The 22,055-nt window shown below is 43.5% G+C and overlaps 2 protein-coding genes across 2 annotated transcripts; one reads left to right on the top strand and one right to left on the bottom strand.

Moving 5' to 3' along the window:
- LOC128733508 (insulin-degrading enzyme) lies at window positions 1–11,106 on the top strand. Its single transcript, XM_053827140.1, has 8 exons — window positions 1–156; window positions 426–1,980; window positions 2,045–2,395; window positions 2,455–2,686; window positions 2,784–2,990; window positions 3,045–3,337; window positions 3,405–3,614; window positions 10,421–11,106. Exons 1-8 carry the CDS (start codon window positions 89–91, stop codon window positions 10,667–10,669), a joined length of 3,165 nt encoding a protein of 1,054 aa, XP_053683115.1. The 5' UTR covers window positions 1–88; the 3' UTR covers window positions 10,670–11,106.
- LOC128735289 (uncharacterized) lies at window positions 11,088–20,238 on the bottom strand. The gene is made up of 4 exons (XM_053829781.1): window positions 20,148–20,238; window positions 11,708–12,308; window positions 11,295–11,643; window positions 11,088–11,225 (listed from the first exon to the last, which is right to left on the bottom strand). Exons 1-4 carry the CDS (start codon window positions 20,236–20,238, stop codon window positions 11,088–11,090), a joined length of 1,179 nt encoding a protein of 392 aa, XP_053685756.1.
- Window positions 20,239–22,055: the final 1,817 nt, after the last annotated feature.

The raw sequence follows: 22,055 nt of genomic DNA, 5'->3' as shown, positions 1-22,055 counted from the left end.
AGAAATTTTTATTCAAGAAAAAAGTATTATTTTGCTCTATTGTTTCGGATAAAAAGTGACCCCCGGATAGCAGAATTAGCGTTATTTCATGTATCATCAAATTTTTCGCCAATTTTCATGGACTATTCGTGATCGAAGTTCGTTGAAAATATCAAGGTAGGTTTGAGGACATTCACCTTGGTATTGTAACGTAACACCGTTCTGAATTTTGTGCAATACTAAGCAACACTCTTAAGTCACCAAATCAAACTTTGTCCAGCGGTCATAATTCACCATTTGTTCGGTTGTTTGCTCCGCATCTAATGATACACATTGATGCCTCAGATTGATACCAATTGTACAAATAAAATAAATTCAGCTGGTCCGCTATTGACAGGCACTCTTGTAATTCCATTTTTGTAAAGTGTTATTTTTCGCTGTTGCAGGAATTCTTTGCGCATACGACTATCCACTAGATTGGTGCACAACGGTAAGCCGGGTGGCGGTAGCAATCAGAAAAGCTTAAACATTATGGAGAATGCTGGTCTGGCGCATAATGTGCCAATTTCGCAGCTGGCTGCTGCTACAGCTGCTGCGGGCGCCGCGAAACTAACTAGATACGACAATATCACCAAGTCGCAACAGGACAATCGCAACTATCGTGGACTGCAACTTGAGAACGGCCTAAAAGTACTGCTAATTTCGGATCCAACTACCGATAAATCGGCTGCTGCCATGTCAGTGCAAGTAGGGCATCTGAGTGATCCGGACGAAATACCCGGATTAGCTCACTTTTGCGAACATATGCTGTTTCTTGGAACGGAGAAGTATGTTAACGAGAACGATTATATGGCGTTTCTGTCGTCGAACGGTGGAAGCTCAAACGCGGCCACCTACGCTGACAGCACGAAGTATTATTTCGATGTGGTCCCAGAGAAACTGCATGAAGCACTGGACCGTTTTTCGCAATTCTTCATCGCCCCTCTCTTTACCGAACAGGCCACCGAGCGAGAAATCAATGCAGTTCACTCCGAACATGAGAAAAATCTGTCGATTGATGGTTGGCGACTACGACAGGTTAACAAATCTTTGTGCGATCCCAGTCATCCTTATAAAAAATTTGGCACAGGTAACAAAAAAAGTTTACTAGACGATCCCAAGGAATCTGGAATTAACACTCGGGATGAACTAATAAAATTTCATACTAAATGGTACTCGGCTAACCTCATGCATCTAGCGGTGTTCGGTAAGGAATCGCTTGATGAACTGGAATCAATGGTGGTGCAGATGTTCTCCGACATTGAACGGAAAGAAGTAGAAGCACCGTCCTGGAGGAAGTTTCCCTTTGGTGAGGAGCAACTGGCCACCAAGACGATGGTGGTTCCTGTGAAGGATACGCGTTCGTTAACAATCGCCTTTCAGACGGAAGACCTGGACCAATACTACAAGGCCGGACCGCAACTTTATTGTAGTCATTTGATAGGCCACGAGGGAAAAGGTAGCATACTGTCGGAGTTGAAGGCCAAAGGTTGGTGCAATAATCTTATCGGTAGCTATGAAACCATTGGCCGGGGGTTCGGAGTTTTCGATGTTATGGTTGATCTGACTCAGGATGGTTTCGAGCACATTGATGACATCGTTGCGATTGTGTTTCAATATATCAATATGCTTAAAAGGGAGGGACCGCAAAGGTGGATTTTTGATGAATATCGTAACCTGTGCGAAATGCAATTCCGCTTCAAAGACAAGGAACATCCGCAGTCGTTGGTGTCCGATGTGGTGCTTGCGATGCAGAGTTATCCGCTAGAGGAAGTTCTTGCGGCACCGTACTTGATGTCTGAGTGGCGGCCGGATCTGATCGAGAATTTGTGGAATAGTTTCCGACCAGAAAATTGTCGAATCGTTATCGTTGGTCAAAAGTGCGAAGAAAAGGCTAATCGCGTAGAGAAATGGTATGGAACCAAATATGCATCGGAAAAAGTACCCAAAAGTGTTTTGGATGTTAGTGAATGAATAATGTGTGTAATTTGAGGCTTTTTGATAATCTATTCCTCTTTGTTTGTAGAGTTGGGCTAAAGCTGATATGAACGAAAAATTGCATCTGCCGAAGCCCAACCCATTTATTCCGACCGATTTTGAGCTGGTTCCTGTCGACGCTGATGTTGAAAATTTTCCAGCTATTATTTACAATACACCGATGATGCGCGTCTGGTTCAAACAGGATGTCGAGTATCTTACGCCTAAAACGTTAATGAATTTCGATTTCTGCAGCCCGATCGTGTACTCTGATCCTTTAAATTGTAACTTGACGCATTTGTACGTGCAGCTATTCAGGGACCATCTGAACGAGTATCTCTATGATGCCGATCTGGCCGGTTTGCGATTGATGGTTGCCAACACTACGCATGGAATTAGTGTAAGTTTTTGAACGCCGACAATGGAGAAGTAGGCCTTGAATACTATTTTTTCCGGCAGATATCAATTGGAGGATACAATCACAAGCAACATATTTTGCTGGAAAAAGTTTTAAATGACATGTATAATTTTGAAATTGACGAAAAACGTTTTGAAATTCTGAAGGAGCAGTATGTTCGCAATTTGAAAAATTATAATGCGGAACAGCCGTACCACCACGCCGTCTACTATTTGGCTCTGTTGTTGAGCGAACAGGCTTGGTCAAAACAGGAGCTTATAGATGCTTCGGAATGTAAGTAAATTAGTTCCCTTTGATCATTGGATAACTTTTATTGTAGAACGCGTTCCTGCTACTAGGCAAAGACCTTCACACTTTGCTTTTCTTTTAGTAATAACTGTGGAACGGCTGCGGTCATTTATAGATGAATTACTATCTCGAATGCATGTAGAATGTTTTATACACGGAAATATCAATAAGGAACAAGCGATGGAGATATCTCGAAAAGTAGAAGATAGGCTAAAGAATACAGATGCTAGCGTGGCACCACTTCTGGCTCGCCAGTTGATGCTAAAACGGGAGTATAAACTCAATACAGGTAAGCATCAGAAAACACATTCCAGAACATGCTCTTTATAATTTAACGCTTTAGGCGAAAACTGCTTATTTGAAACCAACAACGAATATCATAAGAGTTCCTGTGCGGAACTGTATGTGCAGTGTGGTATGCAGAACGATCAGTCCAACGTGTATATTGATCTGGTTTCCCAAATTATTAGCGAGCCCTGCTACAACCAGTTGCGCACGCAAGAGCAGCTAGGTTACATTGTATTTTGTGGGTCGCGTAAATCCAACGGTGTACAAGGAATCCGCATAATAGTGCAATCAACAAAGCATCCTGCTTACGTTGAGGATCGGATAGAGAGTTTCTTGAACGGAATTTCTGTAAGTATTGTCGTCGGTATTATGCGCATTTTTATGCAATAGTAACCATGTTTTTACTATATATTAGAATTATTTGGAAACCATGACCGACGAGGAGTTCGACCGCCACAAGGAAGCGCTTGCAGCACAGAAGCTAGAAAAACCGAAACGACTGTCCACTCAGTTTGCCAAGTTTCTTAACGAAATCTCTCTACAGCAGTTCCATTTTAACCGTGCTCAGGTTGAGGTCGCTTTCTTGAAAACGTTAACAAAGCAGCAGATAATCGATTACTATAAGGTAAGTTTTATACAGCATTGATTTCTATACTGGGGTGCATTTTAGAAGAAGGAGAAGAGAACTATATGTAACGAAAAGCGGTTACGTTTTGCACACATGCTATTAGAATCAATCGATAGGAAATTTTTCTGTTACAACATGTTAAATTATATGTTTCCATTGGCGGAACTAGCGCTCATTTCTAGGGGGGCTATAGCCCCTGCCATTTTTTCGCCCATTTTATTTCCTTGCATATCAAGATTAAATGTGCATTGATGCATAGGAACTTTAAGTTGTGATGCATATAAAAATTACTCTTAGGTTTTTATTATGTAAAGTTATCTAACTAAAGTTTTTTCTTAAATTTAAAAATCTAGCTTAAATATTCTAGGGGGGGGCTAAATGTCTTCTAGGGGGGGCTTAGCCCCCTTTAGCCCCCCCCTAGTTACGCCAATGTATGTTTCCCTAACAAACTTTAAAAAACTGACAAATAATAGGTATTTTCTAACTATAAATGCGGTTCTGTGATTGGTTGGAATAAGCATTGCTGATTTGCCATAGCTTAAAAATCCATAACATACATAAGCATCATTGCGGTTCTATAACTATGAGTGTGAATTTATGCTCATTCTAGTTTGGACTGTCGATGGGTCAAGTGATCAAGGCCATCGATATCTCTGCCTTTGCCATCACTCCATAAAACAGGAGCGAAGCATATTTCCAGAATAGGCTCGTTACTGGACGTTTTGGCACCGAGCGTTCTAGTTCAGTGGCCTGACAAATTTTGGTGATATTACTCGCGCAATTATCTAAAAGAAGAAGCTAAGCTAGCGACCAGAACTGCTTCGGAAACTAAGTTAATGGAAACTTCGGTGACATCGGTAAGCTATTCAAAAGTATTGAAATGAGCCAAATGGACGCTCTTTTTCCTATCAACGCAGTAGCAGCCCCATAGGGCCATAAATACAAAACATGGGACCTACTTTGCAGGCGGCATTTTTTTTACGAGTAGGGAAATCTGCTGAGCACCTTAGAATACGGTACTATCAGACACCAGAGAAGACAACTCAGGGAGTGGGGTTTGGTATCCCGACCCCCTAATGGGGCGTGAGGATCCCACTAAAACCCTACTCGAGCCTCAATCCAAAATGGTTGAAGCACTCTACGTCCTCGCTGATGATGATGCCAATAGGCATCATTCCCGCTAAGACGCAGATTGCATCATGTGAAACTGAGCGATACGCACTCGCCACTCTCAAGCACATGAGACGATTGGTGCTTTCCAGCTTGGCTAGATAGCTTTTGCCACCTAACGCCGATGACCATACCGGCCCATCATACCTGAGTATGGACTGGACCACGTTGGCTAATAGCCTTCGCTTGCTGCCATATACCGCAGTGCTATTAGATATCATACGAGATAATGTCGAAATAGCTGTGGAAGCCTTCTTTCAGACATAGTCGAGGTGGCTCCCGAACTTGAGCTTGTCGTCGACCATGGCTCCCAGGAGTTTCTAGGACCGCGTTGGCGAAATAGTGCAGTCCCCGACGCTGATATTTGCTTGTTGCACCGACTTGCGGTTGTTCACCACGATCACCTCCGTTTTATGATGCGCTAGCTCCAGTTTCCTGGATCGCATCCAATCTTCAGCAATGCGTATAGAGTGGGCAGCCGTCAACTCAACCTCTCTGATAGATTCACCGTAGACTTCTAAGGTGATGTCGTCCGTAAAGCCGACAATCACCACCCCTATCGGGACTTAGCCTCAACACCTCGTCATACATGGCGTTCCATAACACCGGGCCCAGTGTGGAACCTTGCGGAACCCCTGCGGTAATTGGAACGCACTTCTGACCTCCGTGTTGTAGCATAGCACACGATTCTGGGAATATTTTTCCAGAATCCTGTACAGCGACACCGGAACTTAGACGTTTCGAAGCGAGTTGGCTATGGAGTCCCAGCTAGCGCTATTAAACGCATTTCTCACGTCGAGCGTGACAACTGCGCAATAGCAGATACCTGTCCTCTTGCGCTGGATCGCCACCTCGGCTGTCTTAGTGACAGGCAAGATAGCATCCACCGTAGATTTGCCTTTTCGGAAGCCGGATTGGTTCCTTGACAGACCGTTTGTACCCTCAGTGTACTGTAGGAGACTGTTAAGAATAACCACTGACGAACTGACATGCCACATAGAAGAAAATCCTTTATTAAAAACCATCGTACTACACATTTTGCTTGCACACTAGCACCCTCTGTTATGCATGTTGCGGAGTAGCTTGCATTTGCAGGGCTTTATGCTGTAGGGTTTTTACATTTGTATGGTTTTATACTGAAAACTCGAAGTAACACTCGCGTGCCGCGGTGTGGCCATGTTGCGAAACATGATTTTTTGAAAAATGAGTGGTTTTTGATTGGACGATGGAATTCACGCGAAGGTCTCGTCTGTTTGTCTGTGGAACAACCCTCTCCAGCACCAGCAGACAGATCGGCCTATATGACGAGGGGACACCCGGACCTTTAGGGATTTAGCGATCTCAATGAGTTCCTCGTTCGTAACCGTCGCTTCTTCCCCGACCTCTAAACCGCTGTCGCCCACGTTACTTTGGATGTTCGGAAAGAGGCCCTCGATGATCCGCTCCAGCATCTCTGGTGATCGCTCTGCGGGCGCCATCAAGCCCTAGGTCTTTGCCATTACGACCCTGTAGGCATCACCCCACAGGTTCGCATTGGCACTAGCACATAACTAGTGCTCCTCGATTATCTGCTCTGCCCTCGTCCGAACGAGCTCTTTGCATAATTCTCCTTGCACGAAAGCAGGCTCCTCGGAGTTCCGCAATTTCTTCTGTCCACCAGTAAGCCGATGACCTACCATACCAGGTCGCCTTTTCCAAGATATGGTGGCGTCACACGCTCGCGACAGCACCTCAAACAAAAGATCAGCGCTCGGATCGGGCATATCGCGATCACCGCACTTTCTTCGGATCGCTTCCACAAATACTTCGGAATCGAAGTATGATGTCTTTCATCTACGGGTGGTTGGAGTGCTGGCTCTACCCGCCGTCTGCCGCCTCGTTATCTGACCGCCCCATAGCGGACCGCGTGATGGTCACTGTGAGTGTAGCCATTGTCTACCCTCCACTCTCCTATCAGACCAGGACTGCCGAATGTCACGTCGATGATAGACTCTGCACCATTCCTACTGAAGGTACTTGTGGTGCTGACGTTGGCCAGATCTACGTTGAGCTTTGCCAGAGCCTCAAGCAGAATCCGACCCCAGGCATATATCCCTCGCTATATGGCCCGCAGTGGCACATCTCCTACACAGGTGGCTTCAGCTTAGCCAATTTCAAGACGGGTTTCCGTCTACCAGTGGAAGTCCTATTGTAGCTACCTGGGTTCCCGCCGGTCCCTTTCGCAGGCGAACTGCTTCGGTAGTCACCACAACGTTACATTGCTTCTTGAAAACTCGTGCCAGTTCGACCGCTTCAGTAATCTCGTCCAGATTTTTAGCTGGAGAGACATCTCAGGCGTTAGTGCGCGGATCTGTACCCTAGCACCAAGGACCTTTTCTGCCAGCACTTTGTAGGCAGAACCCTTCTCAGTGGCATTCTTTTTGAGCTCAAGGATCATGTCGCCCGTGCGGGAGCGGCGGATGCTCCGCACATCCGCGCCAAGGCCCTTCAGCTGATCGTCCCCTCTCATGGCCTTCAAAACTTCTGAATATCTCAGCCCATCAGTTTTAAGGATAAGGTTATCGCCTTTGCTCCTCTTTTTTCTGACCACTTTCGGTGGAGTTCGACCCTCCTCTTTCTTCCTGGCCTTCTTCTTTTTCACTAATTCCCACTAATTGTCGGATGCCAACTGCGTCTTGTTACCCTCGGTGGGTTCTTCAGTTGGCTTGTGACCCTCAGCGATCGCGCCGCTTCTTCGGGCCCGTAGGGGTTTCTTCCCCTGGGGACTGCCTTGCACGTTTGGTGGATACGGTGTGGTCAGTCGTTGACAGGCAGGCATCCGTTTGTACATACCTCGATTCAAACGCCTTCTCGGTCTCTTTCTCTGCCACTTTTACTCGCGCTTCGAGTTCACTGTGTTGCTTCGTCGCAGCACGCATGGTGCTTCGAAGCATGAGCAGACTTGGTTTCAGGTCCTTCGCCAGGGTGCTGCGACCTGCCACGAACTCGATAATGGCATCGAGCTGATGAGACGCCGCTACCACTCTTGGTGACATGATACTGCTTTTTCCTTCCTCTGCTTTTATTAGCGACGGGCCGTTCATCACTGCGTCCGGCGTAGATGCAGTTGGAGCGACAAGTGTCCCGCTTCCCTTTCCGCTTACGCTGGCGCTTCTACTCGTATCCATCGGCGGAGATCTCTGGATCTCTTGCGTCTTGCGTCTTGCGAACGGATTGTCTAATCCGTACGCGCTCACTGAAGTTAACGGGAAATTAGCAGTCATTAACTTTTCATCAAAGAGCTCAATTTCAGAAGCAGTTTTTGGGCCTAAAAGCGGGATTCTGTTTATAAAAATTTAAATACTGCATTCTTCATGCCAATATGTTGTCATAAACAGAATTTTTGTTTCAAACAAAAAAACTGCTTTTGAAAATTGCAGAATAGATGACGACTAATTTCATCTTAAGTTATTTTGCTGCCCATAAACGCATAACAGTCCCATATGACTTTTCACCATTTTTGAGATAAACCTGGGAATCATCTTTAAAATACTTATTCTTTCAATATTTCAAACAAAAAAGCTATGTTTGTTCCCAAAATGTTGAAAAAAATATTAAACTATGTCAGTCCCATATTACAAATAAACGCATAACAGTCACAGTAGTGAAAATATATGAATAAGCATTTGATTTTAGAAATTCCTTAACCGATTTGACTGCAACTACTACCAAACGAAAATTTTATGGCCTACAAGAACACTATTGAAGAAAATTTGGAGCGGAGAGACGGTTCCGAAGCTATAGTCGGAACAAGTTCCGGAATATATGGAACTTGAACCACCTTGAATCACAATAATTCCATTATACGACACCTCTAAGTAGGTACTCGAATTTGCAAAACTAGACCATTGGTAGTTATATAAATTGTTCAAGACGTCATTGACCATATCTAACCACATATCCGAAAATGCTCCGGATACCCCTACGGGGATCAGTTTCTGAATAGAACTAAAATACAACGTGTGACATCTCTAAGTACGCGAGAGTGCAAAACTAGCTCAAAATAGTTCATTTGTCGTCATATAATATGTCCAGGAACACATTGGTCACACTCGGACACGTTCTGGGAGTGTTCCTGACACAGGAAAGCGACCAGTTTCTGAGTTGAACAAAACCCCTTATGCGACCCCACGTTGACAAATTACAAATAAAAGCAGAAAATGCTAGAAACTGGAAATTTATCTTCAGAGTTATCCTTACTCCCGTAAAATTTCAAATAGTTCTGTACAGACATTTGAAGCAGTTGAATTAAACGTGCACGTGAATTATCAAAACAACAACGGCACGTGGTCGTGAAAATACTCCACCGGCAGTCACCGGTTCACCGGCAACGCAAGGATCAAGGCATGCTGTGAGTGTGACTGTTATGCGTTTATTCTTGCTTATTCAAGCACAAATAAACGCATATCAGTAACTTCGGTAGTTTTTATAAGTTTTGGAACAAATTTTAGGTCACTTGTGAACAAATTTCTTGTAAAAGTATTCTATAGTGTACATTCAAGTAATATTATGATGATTTGGACGATTTGTTTCCAAAATTTACTCAATATTAAAGAAAAAAATGTAGCGGTTTCAAATGCGTTTTTCACCGCTGCAAGTTTTTGCATATGTGACTGTCTTCCATTTATGGGCAGTTTGGTTGTTATGATTGTTCATATAGAATCCCACGAGCTGAGGGGAAAGAAAAGTCCGCCGCATCAGGGCCCCTCATGATGCGGAAAGGGCTGATTACTGTGGAGGGCGCTCTGGTACTCCACAGGCTCCGTTTGAGGCTGAGTATTTACAGAACCCCCTCCCCTCACAATTTACCCCTCGCCACGGGTCGCATGACGCCTTGGATTAGGGGTTTATTCATTCACGTTATTACTTTTAGCCTCGATAACAGCTATCAAAACCATCCTCCTTTGGGGGCTTTGGACCCTCTGCTCAGGTTCTCAGTATTTTCAGGTTCATTGAACATGCTTCTACCGAGATCCATCATTTGCAGGTGGAGAGTTTACACTCAGCCTTCGCATGAGTACCCCCTCTATCCGCATACGACCCTAGATACCACCGGTTGTCCGATTTCCACTATGGTACGTATCCCGGATGGTACCACGAGGAGGTAGAGGTAGGAGTGTTCATCGAAGGTTACTTCCATCTTTCTGTCACCTCATGATCGCCCGTCAAGATATGACCATTCTTACGCCTGCACATTTGGGTTCGCGGCACAAAACCTTTGCAGTTTCTCGTAGAACTTTGGCGTTTTTCGAGAACGGTGCTGCTGCGCCAACTGCGCATACTGCTGCTCTGCCAGGCAGCGCTTGTTCTCCCGGAAGATGTGAGCTCGCTGCTTCCTCTGTCTGTGTCTTTCCACGTTCTGACGAGTGGCATTGTATAGTAATGCCGACCGCGCAGCGCTTTCCTCATCTATTATCAGCCTACCTTCATCATCATACCAGTTGTTTCGGGCCATGTGCCCGATAATGTCCTCTGCTACACTGTTAATGGCAATATTTTGATGCTCATTTTATGCTCAGCTATGCATGCTAGGACATGCGTCCAGAAAAACGATTTTAATATAATATGAATCCCCTTTTTCCGTTTCCTTTCAGGAATTCATTGTCCTGGGCGCACCATCACGGCGGACACTGTCCATCCATGTGATCTCGACTGCGGAGGGTGGTGCTGCCGGTAAGGATGCGCCGGCCGAAACCGTCGAACAAAATGCAAATGATACCACAAACGTGAAGGACTTCGTTAAAATTTGCGACCTAGTTGGGTTCAAATCGGCTCGCGCATTGTACCCGGTGGTGCAACCATACGTCGACATAAAACCAAAGGGTAGCAAGTGCAAACTGTAATCGACAGTTGACTGGTTATCGAAGAAATCCTGTTGATTTGTTTTGTGGGACCGGAACTGTGAACACAATCTCACCACAGCACTTTCTATTTGTAAATAACTTTTCGTTGAAATGTGTGTATGTTATAGTTACTTTTCTAATTGTACTAAAAGTAGGTATTATAGTTGTTGAAATTTTCTATGTAGTTACGAAGGACAGTTATTAGTTACACACAGTATACTCTTTTATGGCACTATAGGTTCTATTGTAAATTCTATGTTGCAAGGCTGCTTTGTTTGATCATGGAAAGTAAATATTTCAAACAGATTGTGTAGGTACTTATCAGTTTATTGTTTTAAAACTGTATAGACAGTTTTGCACACATTACACCTACTATCATGAAAAAAAAATTGTAAACAACCTGTTTTGGTCCCACTACTTATAGATAAATGACTACTTCAACAAGTATTTTGTCCTGCTTTAAATAAGAATTAGTCAGAAGTGCCCGGTAAGGAATTGTAAACCCTGTATTTGTGTTCCAAAATTCGTGAGAATTCAGATCGCTAAACGGTACTCCCTGTAAAAGAAGACACGTATGACAAAGGTGGAGAAATCGAATCACCCAACCAGCGAGTGCGACACCTACCTGGTTCAATAGAATAATCTTGTGGCGAAGGTATTTCTTCGTTTCGACACCACCATACAGAGAACCCTCCTGAAGAATCACGTTCGGCTTTTTCCTGAGTTCGTCATCCATCGGGGAAAGTTGCTCCAATTGCAGATATATGTTGTCCTTTCCGTTGTGATTAAGTGTAGCTTTCAGTCGCAGATTCAAACCGGAAATCACAAACACCGGACTCGTTAATATGCTCACATTCGACTGCAGCCGCTCGGTGAAGTGTTCGATCTTCCAGAAGTACTTGAACACCTTGGCATCCCCGCTCGATACGATGGTGTTATTGAATCGATACACTTCGTAATCACGTAGGCCACCACTGAAAAACGAAAAAAAAACAAGTTATTTTAGCCAAGTTAGATGGTTCGTCAGTTTCTACTAACGTTAGAAATCTCGTCTGTACGGGCTTGTCGATTGGCTTGAAATCCAGCACAGGTGAGTTCGAGGTAGGTTTGCTCGTTTTATCATCTTGAGGATCTCCGACGCGGATGAGGGGTGAAACAGGTTTACGTGGTCCAGGTGGAGACAATTCTTTAACTAAATCCGCATTTGATTTGGAAAACGAATCCTCCTGATCGTCTGAGGGGAAGTAGACATCACCGCCATTCGTCGCTGGTTTAGCGGTAGTACTACTACTAGTAATTACCGCTGGGGTTTCCTGAGATGTGAGTTTTGTACCGGTGCTGGTTCCTAAGTTGGTGTTGGTACGTTTTATTGCTTTAAACTCAGACGCTGATATTGGCGGAGGATTGAAACTAGGATCCCGTATCATCCTTCGGATGTTCATCAGCTCTTGTAGCAGTTTCGCTTCCAGAGTACGAAATGAGGTCAGCATTTCCTCTGTCCCGCAAACACCAACGAGAGTTTTGCTGATTGTTGCTTGAGCACTGGCTTCCACTTCGCCAGATGTGATCGTACACTGAGCGGTTTGGGTTTCATAGGGAGATTCTGGGGTACCATCGTCGATGTTGGTTGTATTGGTAACTATAGGAAATATATGTAGAAAAGCTCGTTAGATAACTTCCAAAATGCCACTCACTGTCTATGTTAATAGGTAAATTTGTCCCATCTAGCATTTGAAAATCCCGCCTGTTAGCACGTGTGGCGGCTGTGAAACAGTTGATTAAAAGCCGCGAAGTCCGATTGGATTCAGATTTGAACTATAGGTTATTTAAAAATAGCGGTTCTCAGAGCGATATAGAGCAATAGTAGCTTTAAAACGGAGAAATCTGCAGATTGATGCTACCCCTGAATCGGCACGAGGAACAAATGAGATGTTACATCACTTAATTTCAAAGCTTCCGAGTAATATGATATGCGCCAAGTGAATCTGTGATTGCCTTGATGGTAAGAACGGCTACAACAATTGACGACCAGAGAAAAATTGGGAAGCATCTTGAGGTCCTTCATAAATCGCTGAATTTTCAACGGCCCAACGAAGCAGTCAAAACCCAAAGAGAACAAGACGTGAGCTATTTTCACGGTTTGCAAAATTGGAAGCAAGCGAAAGCTCGTTCCGGTTAAGCTCAACAGCGTAGCAGTCAAGCTTCAACAAGACACGGCGTCCTATATCAATGATAATAATGTTATTTTATTTATTATCATTCATCCGACATCACCATCACTTCGAACTAAACGTGGATTAGCATCGTGCAACCATCCACTCAACCGACGATAGAGTCAGCAGTCACAAGCTCCCGGAGGTATCCTAAATCTTCTTATCTGAGTGTCAGACCGAGAACACCATCGGCGACGTCACCAAAACTGGTCGCATCTTCATTTCGGAACTCAACGTTTTGGGAATCGAGGCTATGGATTTTTTCAATCTGTGGTCAACGTCAACGCTATCCAACAAACGCAAGATCAGTTCATCAACCATATCAAGCACCACTTCCGGAAGTGTTTCAAAGCACACTGGGTAAGTGCACGAAAACGCAAGTGTAGCTGTACCTGCAGTCCGATGCACGTCCTGTCTACTGTCCTGTGGTACTGCTTAAGCATATAGTAGACTCTTTCAATACAACCGACTTCCTTCTTGAGTCAAGTCAGCACTAGGCGCATTCCAACATATCATCGAAAACATGGTGGCCAGCGTAGCGTTTTACGAAGGGCAAAGTAGGCCCGATTTCCCGCTTGGATGCGCGGCTGGATCTCCTTACTAGTGTTGTTGTCCGCGGTCGCCAGCGATCCCAAATACACGAACTCCTCCCAAGTCACCAATAAGCATTTCCGATGCAATTTAAATGCAAGCCAATCAACATTTCAGTTGCCCTAAATGCTACTTAAACGCTATTTTTGCAAAATATGCGGCTACTTTGCTGCTAGCCCTCATATAGTGCTGGCAATGCTTATTTGCAGCTAGTTACCGACAAGAAGAATTTAAATAGAATTGTGGATGCCAATTTACAACACTTATGCAGTCAAAAGGCTGATAAACAGCAACCTGCAGTATAAACCGCCAGCGATGTTAATAAACGATTGATTTACTGCTTATACTAATGCTTATTGGTTACCTGGGCTCTACCACTTCTAGTTCGTCGCCGTCAACGGTTACCGTCCGTGGGAGGCGCGCGATTGTTTCCTTTGAGCCTCTTCCTTTCATGTATTTGATCTTCGACGCATTTATTTTTAGCCCAATTCTCCTAGACTCTGCTTTCAGTCTGGCGTAGGTTGCCTCCGCCGTCGCAAAGTTCCTGGCTATGATATCGAAGTCGTCTGCAAAGCCTATAAGTTGGCTACCCTTGGTAAAAATCATGCCTTTCGTTTCGATGCCCGCTCGTCGGATCACCCCCTCAAGAGCGATGATGAATAGCATGCAGGATAAACCGTCACCTTGTCTCAACCCTCGCCGCGTCTCGAAGGGACTCGAGAGTGTCCCAGAGAAGCGTACGAAACACATCACTCGATCCAATGTAGCTCTGATCAGTTGCGTCAGTTTGTCCGGAAAACCGTGTTCGTGCATTATCTGCCATAGCTCGATCGACTGTATCGTATGCTGCTTTGAAATCAATAAAGATGTGATGCGTGGGCACGTTGTACTCCCGACATTTCTGCAAGATCTGTCGGATAGTAAACATTTGGTCCGTAGTTGCGCGAGCCCCCATGAAACCCGCCTGATAATTCTCTACGTAACCTTGTGCTATCGGTGACAGCCGGCGTAACAGGATCTGGGAGAGTACCTTGTAGGCGGCGTTTACCAGCGTAATACCGCGATAGTTGCAGCAGTCTAGCCGATCACCTTTCTAGCCGAGGACATTACTATCTTCCATGGGCGCTCCTAGGTTAATTTCCGTTCCGCCACCTTCTGCGACTTCGCCATTGAGGTGTTCATCGAAGAACTGTTTCCATGTGTCGACCACCTAGCGCTCGTTTGTGATTAGATTCCCTCCCTCGTCTCTACACATGTCAGGTTTCGGTGTGGAGCCCTTCCGAGTTTGGTTCACCTTCTCATAAAACTTGCGCGTGTCATTAGCTCGGAATAAATGTTCTAATTCTTCACGATCTCTGTCCTCCTTTTGGCGCTTTTTCCTCCCCAGGATCGAGGTCAACTGGTTCCTAGCTTGTCGGTATTTGGCCAGGTTCTCTCTAGTGGCACTACCTAGATAATTTTTCCAGGCAGTTTTTTCCCCTCTAGCACTTGTTGGCATTCTCCATCAAACCAATCATTTTGTGTACTCCGAAGCTCAATACCTAGTGCCTCATCATTCCACAAAGTATTCTGCGGACCGCATCTAGCCATCACAGGTGTAACAGATGGAAATGCTCATCCTCTTTCATACTAAAGTCTGTGATCACGATCCTGAGGAATAAAAAGCGCCAGAAGGAGGATAGAGAAGAATCAGAACAACTGTGCCGGACTAATGATACGCGCAAGGCACAAGTTTTCCCAAGCTCGATCTTCAAGCAGTCGAACGAGATTTTTAAACACGATCGAGAAACGCTTCCAATGGCTCTATACTAGGGTGTTTTCAATATTTGGGCGGATGAGAAGCTACCGAAGAAAGAGATGGAAGGATCCATTTGTCCCATCTACAAAAAGGGTGATCGGCTCGATTGCTGCAACTATCGCGGCATAACGCTGTACGTCGCCTCAAACGTCCCAGATACTATCACCGACAGCATAAGATTTCGTAAGTAATTAAAAATAAGTAAAACTATTTTGACGTAGGACTACGTCTTACGGCAAGTTTTGAGATAGGGTGTCATTCCAAAAAATCGAAAAATGCGAGCGTCACGAAAAATGAAAGGTTTTGAGCGCTAATAGCTCAGTGGTTTTCCGATCGATTTTCAATATTCTTACACCAATCGATTGGAAAATCTTCTAAGAATTGACCCAAATAAAGTAAAGTGTGGATTCTTGATGTTGAACTATTGAAAAATTGAAAATAATGAACCTATGTTTTACCAAAATTCTCGCTTCGTGATTGGTTGTTGGAAATGACGTCATCAAAGTAGAAACGCGTTTTCACGCTTCGGCTTATAATTCAGTCAATAGATTTCCAAGATATTTACACCAATTGATCGGAAAATCGATTGAAAATATAGAAAACTATTGATTTTGTTTTTGAAATTGAATTTGAAAAAAATTTGTTTTTGAATTGATTTTGAAAATTTGAATTATTTTCATATTTTTGCCTTCCCTCGTCAGTGCTTCCCTAGCACGGATGACAGAAATATATTCGATATAAGCTATGGGTTAAGCTTCCTTATGATTGTATTTAATTTGCGCCCTATAGAATCTAATCGAAAATTGTTGAGCTTCAGCTGTTGCTGCTTCCCACGGAGAAGGCAACGAAAACAAGCAAATTCACCAAGCGAGGTGTTGAAGCTGGAGCACTCGTTTCGCTGCCGTGAAGGAATATCTGGCTGCTGAAGTTCTGGAATTGGCAGGAAATATACTGCTCGCGACAACGAAACGATCAGAATTATCGTCACTTGCAGCTGGCAATCCGCACTGCTATGAGAAGTGTCTTTCCCAACATCTAAACTGTTTTGTTGCTGCCCAAGAAGACGGAAAAGAAGGCTTAAATTTCCAGCATATCACGTCGAAAAACCGTTCTTTTAAGAACGAAACATATGTTCATGAAGATTTAAGGATTTTTCACTCACTGATTTTAATTCTATTTAATTTAGATTGATCTGAATGTTCGCTTCTTATCAAATAATTTTAACCGATCACCTCTCGCGCTTCTGTTCGCTTGTTGCTGGTGGTTCATTTCGTTGCCGTGATGGCATATCTGGCTGCTGAAGTTCTGGAATTGGCAGGAAATATGCTGCTCGCGGCAACAAAACGACCAGAAGCATCCTACGTCACTTGCAGCTGGCCACTTGGAGTGGTATTTCATCGTGATTTAGGACCATACACGAACGGTTTCGTTGATCGCATAGCTGCTGAGGCTTTCCGGTTGGTCCGTTGCAACACGCCGTGCCTGGTTAGCGGTTATCGGTACTCCAATTTACCGAACAGAGAATTACGTTAAATGCGTTAGTGCAAGTTTATTGCAAGCAGGAGTTATGATAATCAAACAATCGGTTCTTTTAAGGATCACACAATGATTGAAGAGTTTATTATATCTTCTTGCCCAGTTAATACCATAATTAACACAGTCAACGAGGGAAAAGTTGAATTTTTCGCCATTGCGGACGACCAACAAATGACGGAAATAAGTTTTCTGGTCACGGGCGACATTTTCTGCGACTTCCAAAACGTCTGCAGGTTGTAAATGCTTTATCAGTGTTCCTTTGTAAGCCGCAGAAAACTTGCGCAAAATTTTTAACTTTTTGAAAACTCGCGCGTACCGTCTACCGATTACCAGAGGAAAAGCACTGTTCAACGTAGAAACATATCATAAAAATTTATTTACTGTTTGGTTTAGTTACTGACTTGGGCTCGTTTTAATAAAATAGATTCAATCAATTCATGGATATAACTCCAAAATCGGTTGAGGATTGAATGTATACAATGTTTCTACTTTGATAAACGTTACGTATATAGCTTGTATATATGAAGAATCATATTATTTCATCATACATGGATACATCCTACTATCGCTAGAAAGAGACTTACGTGGTCCTACGTCACCTATGCGGTCGTGTCTTGTGCACAACCCCTCTGATTTTTTCTTGAAAATTTGAGTAGAAGTAGTTTAAAGTGTATTGCTTACACTCTATTTTTATCGCGATCAGTTTTTTGAAAATTGGAAAAAATGGCGTCACCCGAAAAGCAACGTCGCGAATTTATTTTGCGCAAATACCGGGAAAATCCTCTATTCTCTCCTCAGGAATGATGAGACCTAAGTTAAGGCGGACTTCCGGCAGCTTCCGGGGCTACTGTACTGCACCGCCTAGCACAAGTTTGATGTTCCGGAGGAAGTCAGGATGCAGAAATTTACAGTTTGCCAAAAAATACATGATTTGGCCAAGAAATAGATCATGTGGCAAACGGAGGCCGCTGTTCGTGTCTACCGGGACTGTAAACGGGCAGATCTACATCAAGGAGTGTTTAAGACTGAAGCATCTGCCTTCTCTATCGAAGCAACACGAGGGCCCTAAGATCTTCTGGCCGGATTTATTTTCGTGCCAATATTCAAAGGATGTATTGGAGTGGTACGAAGCCAACGGAATCGCTTTCGTATCTAAGGACATGAACGCCTCCAACGCACCGGAACTAAGGCCCATCGAAAAATACTAGGCTATTATGAAGCAGGCTCTACGGAAGCATCCCAAGAACCCAAGGAGGTCAAGTCTGAGGAAGACATGAAGAAAAAGTGAATTTCCGTACAGATGAAGCCGCAGCTAGGTTGTACAAAACTTTTTGAGTGGAGTTAAGCGTAAGGGGCGAGCATACGGTTATGGTATTGAAGTTGAATGAAACAAATATGCCAAAAGCTTACTAATGGGTTTTATTTCGTTATCTGAAAGTTTGAAAAGGATCGGTCAATTAGGTAATTTACTGCAGCGATTCTTCCGTGGTGCAATTTGATGTGGGACACCCTTGGGGGCTTCATGGGAGCTTGTGCCGCTACGTACCAAATTTTTACCGTCCGACGGATCTATATTCGCGGTGAATACAACGTGATGCGTAAGTCATATCTTTATTGAGTTCAAGGCAGCATACGATCCAGTTCATCGAGACCGGCAGTGGCGGATAATGTACGAACACGATTTTCCGGAGAAACTGCCACGACTGATTATTGGATCGAGTGATGTGTTTCGCGCGAATCTCCTGAGCACTCGAGTCCCTTCGAGACGCGAGGCTAGTGAGAAGGTGATGGCTTATCCTACATGCTGTTCAACATAGCTCTTGAGGAGGTGATTCGAAAAGCGGGTGTCAAAACGAACGGCACGATTTTTAGCAAAGCTAATAAACTCCTAAATTTCGCAGATGTTTTTGACAGTTTTGACTAAAACTGTAGAACAGCGTAGTCTAGGAGGATTGGCCTAAAAATAAATGTGTCCTCTATGTGGAAGATGAGACTCAAAAGAGACAAACATGCGCTCCCCATAGACGGTAATCGTAGATGGCGACGAACCAGATTAATTCATATATTTGGGATCGCTGGAGACCATTGACAACAACACTAGCCTTACGTAAAACACAAAGCATAAATATGCCGCCGTACGAAGTTGACAATGTACGAAACCCTCATTAGACCGGTAGTTCTTTATGCACTTGAAGCAGTGACGGACGCGGATAATATTTGGCGAAGTGCAAACTGAAAACGAAGAGACGTATAAATCATGAGCTACACGAATTGCTTGGAGAGATTCTCATCGTAGGTCTGGCGAAAGTCGGTAGACTCCAGTGAACCGGACACGTCGCAACGATGCAGCGTCGACACGTCGACAGCGACTCTGGTAACTTCTGGGACGCCTGGGAAATAGGTGACGAGTGGACCAAGATTGAGTTGAATGGTAACGACTGCTTGAAAGAGTACGAGCCAACGACAATTCCGATCTTCAAAGTTTGATGTTAAGTTATCGGATAGTTGAGTGATCAACTGAGTGTCACGTCCGGTGAAAACGAGTTTTATTGATATGAAATCAAACCGCCATCCGACGAATTCAGCGAGATTTCGAGTTTACCAGTTGTACCATTTGATCCAAACCAAACTAACCTGTCAGAAAAATTCTTAAGCAGAACTACTTTTTCGCGGATATACATTGTTCTTCTGATATTCGACGACGAGGTTAGAATAAAATTCCATTTAATTTTACTACAATAAAAAAGTACTAATATAGTAGAAATCAATGAAATTATCTTCAAACTTTTTTGTTAATTTGAAAACTCTGCTAAGACGCTCGATAAATATTGTTTATAAGAATTCTATACTGTCTCTAAAAGTAACAAAGCGAAGAACCTAGTATGGGCAATAACGATTAAACATATTTCCATCGATCTCGAGCACAGCATCACGCAATGGTTCAACTATAGCGTCTCTTCCTGAGCATCTTCCGCACATTCAAACAACTTTCCACAACTTTTTATCAAATTGCTTACATCGTACAAGGTGCAGATGTCTTGTTATATGTAAACACGTGAGAATCGCCAGAAAGCGGTAATGCTTTTGATACATTCAGGAATGTTTATTTTGATCTATAAATACCTAATGGTGCTACATACTTAGGTTTTGTTATTATTAGCTCATCGGCGAATGTATAGTTCTTTATTTTATGTACGCTCGGATTGGATTGGGTGTAATCTTTCAATATGTTGTGCACTAGTTACAAGGGGGTTTACGCTATTTCCATTATATGTGAGTTGCAGTTGTATTAGCAATAAACCGGTTCCGATTTTCGTGGGATTCACACGTCTTTCCTTACCTTGAAGGTCTGCACCGGAAGTACAGGTAAATGCTGCAAATGCGATGAGTATGGCGAAACCGAATGGTACTGTTTTCGCAAGTGTGGTCATGATCTTGACCCCGCCGGCAGCTACGATTGAAGATTCAAATTAGTTTCTGATTATTCCTCTACTAATGGAATTTTCGCCGTTGGGTTGACCAGAATAAATATTTAAATTACAAAGCTATTAGGCTTTCTTTTGTTTTGCGATTTCACGCTTCGAGTGTGCTACGGCTTAAAGCGCACACGAAAAATGAACACTACTCGTCGAATCACTCACGCGTGATTGCCAACAACAAACTTCCCTGTTTGGCGGTAGAATTAGAACTGAACGAATGGAACTTATTTCGAGTTCACTTGTATTCCAACGCTAATACTAAATCCATGCTCATCCAGTATGCTACCATTTTAGGAAGGTGAAAGTAGGATATTTTCTTGCATCCTATTTGGTCAGGTGGCGTACTTATATTTCATTTTATTTCAATTATAACTATAACAAAAAAATTTAATAAATTTAATGGTTTAAGCCTGACCTGTTTATATGGTTTAATCATCGATTTGCGAATACTCATGGAAAACTCCATTTTACCGTGAAATTACAACATTCATTACGTTCTCGGAAATTGACATACGCTTTCTGATGTACATACCGATCGGACCTGTTCCGATTAGAAATTTCACTTCGATCGGCGATCTCTCCGATCAAACTTTTGTAATATACGACGGTCGGAATATATGGTTTCTGATTGTGATCCGATCGGGAAGTAGAATTCAGGTGATTGTTTGATTTTCAGAGGACGATTGCGGAGAGTATTGCTACGATTGACTCTAGCAGTTTCCCCCAGTCGAGATTCAAGCATTTGACGACTGGCTAGTTACATTAGAGTCGTCCCACGAGATCAACTGGGAGGTCTAAAAAAGCAACAAATATTACAGACTTGGGAAGAACTTCAAATTTTCCAGAATAGCGAACCAGCGAACAATACAAAGTTTCCAAGCAATATACAAGTCCTGTAAGACCGTGAAGCTTTTAGCAAAACGGAACAGAAATTCTGTAGTTGTGAGAAAACAACGAAAGGACCACATTTCGAGTCAAGCATAACCTACAAGCTTTTTACAGTTGTTTCGCGTTCTTGGTGCGTCTCACGAAAGATGTAATCATGCAGATTAATGTTACGTTTACGACCGAAAGAGGTGACCGAGCACTTATTGAACTTGAACACATTCAGTGATATCTTGTTAATTAGGCATTACCATTATTGGTAAGAGGTTTCTAGATCCTGTTGCAGAAAGTGGACGTTATTAGGGTTTTTTTTACTATATTATGCAGTATACTCTTTTCAAGTCGTTAGCATATGATAATCTTAAACATTTGAAAATCATGTTTACGTCATTCATGTACAGCGGAAGCAGGAACGATCCTAAATGATTGCCTTGCAGGACGCCGGATGCAACTACGAAGGGCGAGGAGGCGTATTCACCGATTTTGATAAACATCCTTCTGCCAGTGAGGTAGGAGCGAAGCTATAAGTCAGCCGATTGGCGTGAATTGCCATTTTGTGGTAACGTCTGTGGCTGACAATCAGCGAGAAGGGGATGTCAAAGCCGCTCTTCTTCTGCTTCGGACTGGCCGTGGACGGGGAAATTTATATTACCAACAATTTTGTCGCGAAAACTGAGGAGGAATTGATAAACAAAACGAAGAAAGAACTCCAAAACATGCCTACACGCATGTTTTCGTCCGCCATGGCGAATGTTCCGGTTAACTACTGGAAGGCCACTTGCAAGGGGGTAGAATTTTTTTGCAAGTAAGCTAATTTAACTACCTTCCATGGGCAAACTCAATTGGTGTCTTAGTTTTTTTGTCACCATCCGAAAAAAGTTTAT

Source organism: Sabethes cyaneus, chromosome 2, assembly GCF_943734655.1.
Source record: "Sabethes cyaneus chromosome 2, idSabCyanKW18_F2, whole genome shotgun sequence".
In the NCBI taxonomy this organism is placed as follows: Eukaryota; Metazoa; Arthropoda; class Insecta; order Diptera; family Culicidae; genus Sabethes; species Sabethes cyaneus.
This window is presented reverse-complemented; position numbering and strand designations above follow the sequence as displayed.

Excerpts from the sequence above, each read along its gene's own strand:
- LOC128733508 (XM_053827140.1), top strand. The coding sequence starts at position 89 with ATGTATCATCAAATTTTTCGCCAATTTTCATGGACTATTCGTGATCGA. Across the intron at positions 2,991-3,044 it reads GGAGTATAAACTCAATACAG|GCGAAAACTGCTTATTTGAA; the intron begins GTAAGCATCAGA and ends TTAACGCTTTAG. Across the intron at positions 3,338-3,404 it reads GTTTCTTGAACGGAATTTCT|AATTATTTGGAAACCATGAC; the intron begins GTAAGTATTGTC and ends ACTATATATTAG.
- LOC128735289 (XM_053829781.1), bottom strand. The coding sequence starts at position 20,238 with ATGACCACACTTGCGAAAACAGTACCATTCGGTTTCGCCATACTCATC. Across the intron at positions 12,309-20,147 it reads TTCCGGTGCAGACCTTCAAG|TTACCAATACAACCAACATC; the intron begins GTAAGGAAAGAC and ends TATTTCCTATAG. Across the intron at positions 11,226-11,294 it reads AGATTATTCTATTGAACCAG|GGAGTACCGTTTAGCGATCT; the intron begins GTAGGTGTCGCA and ends CTTCTTTTACAG.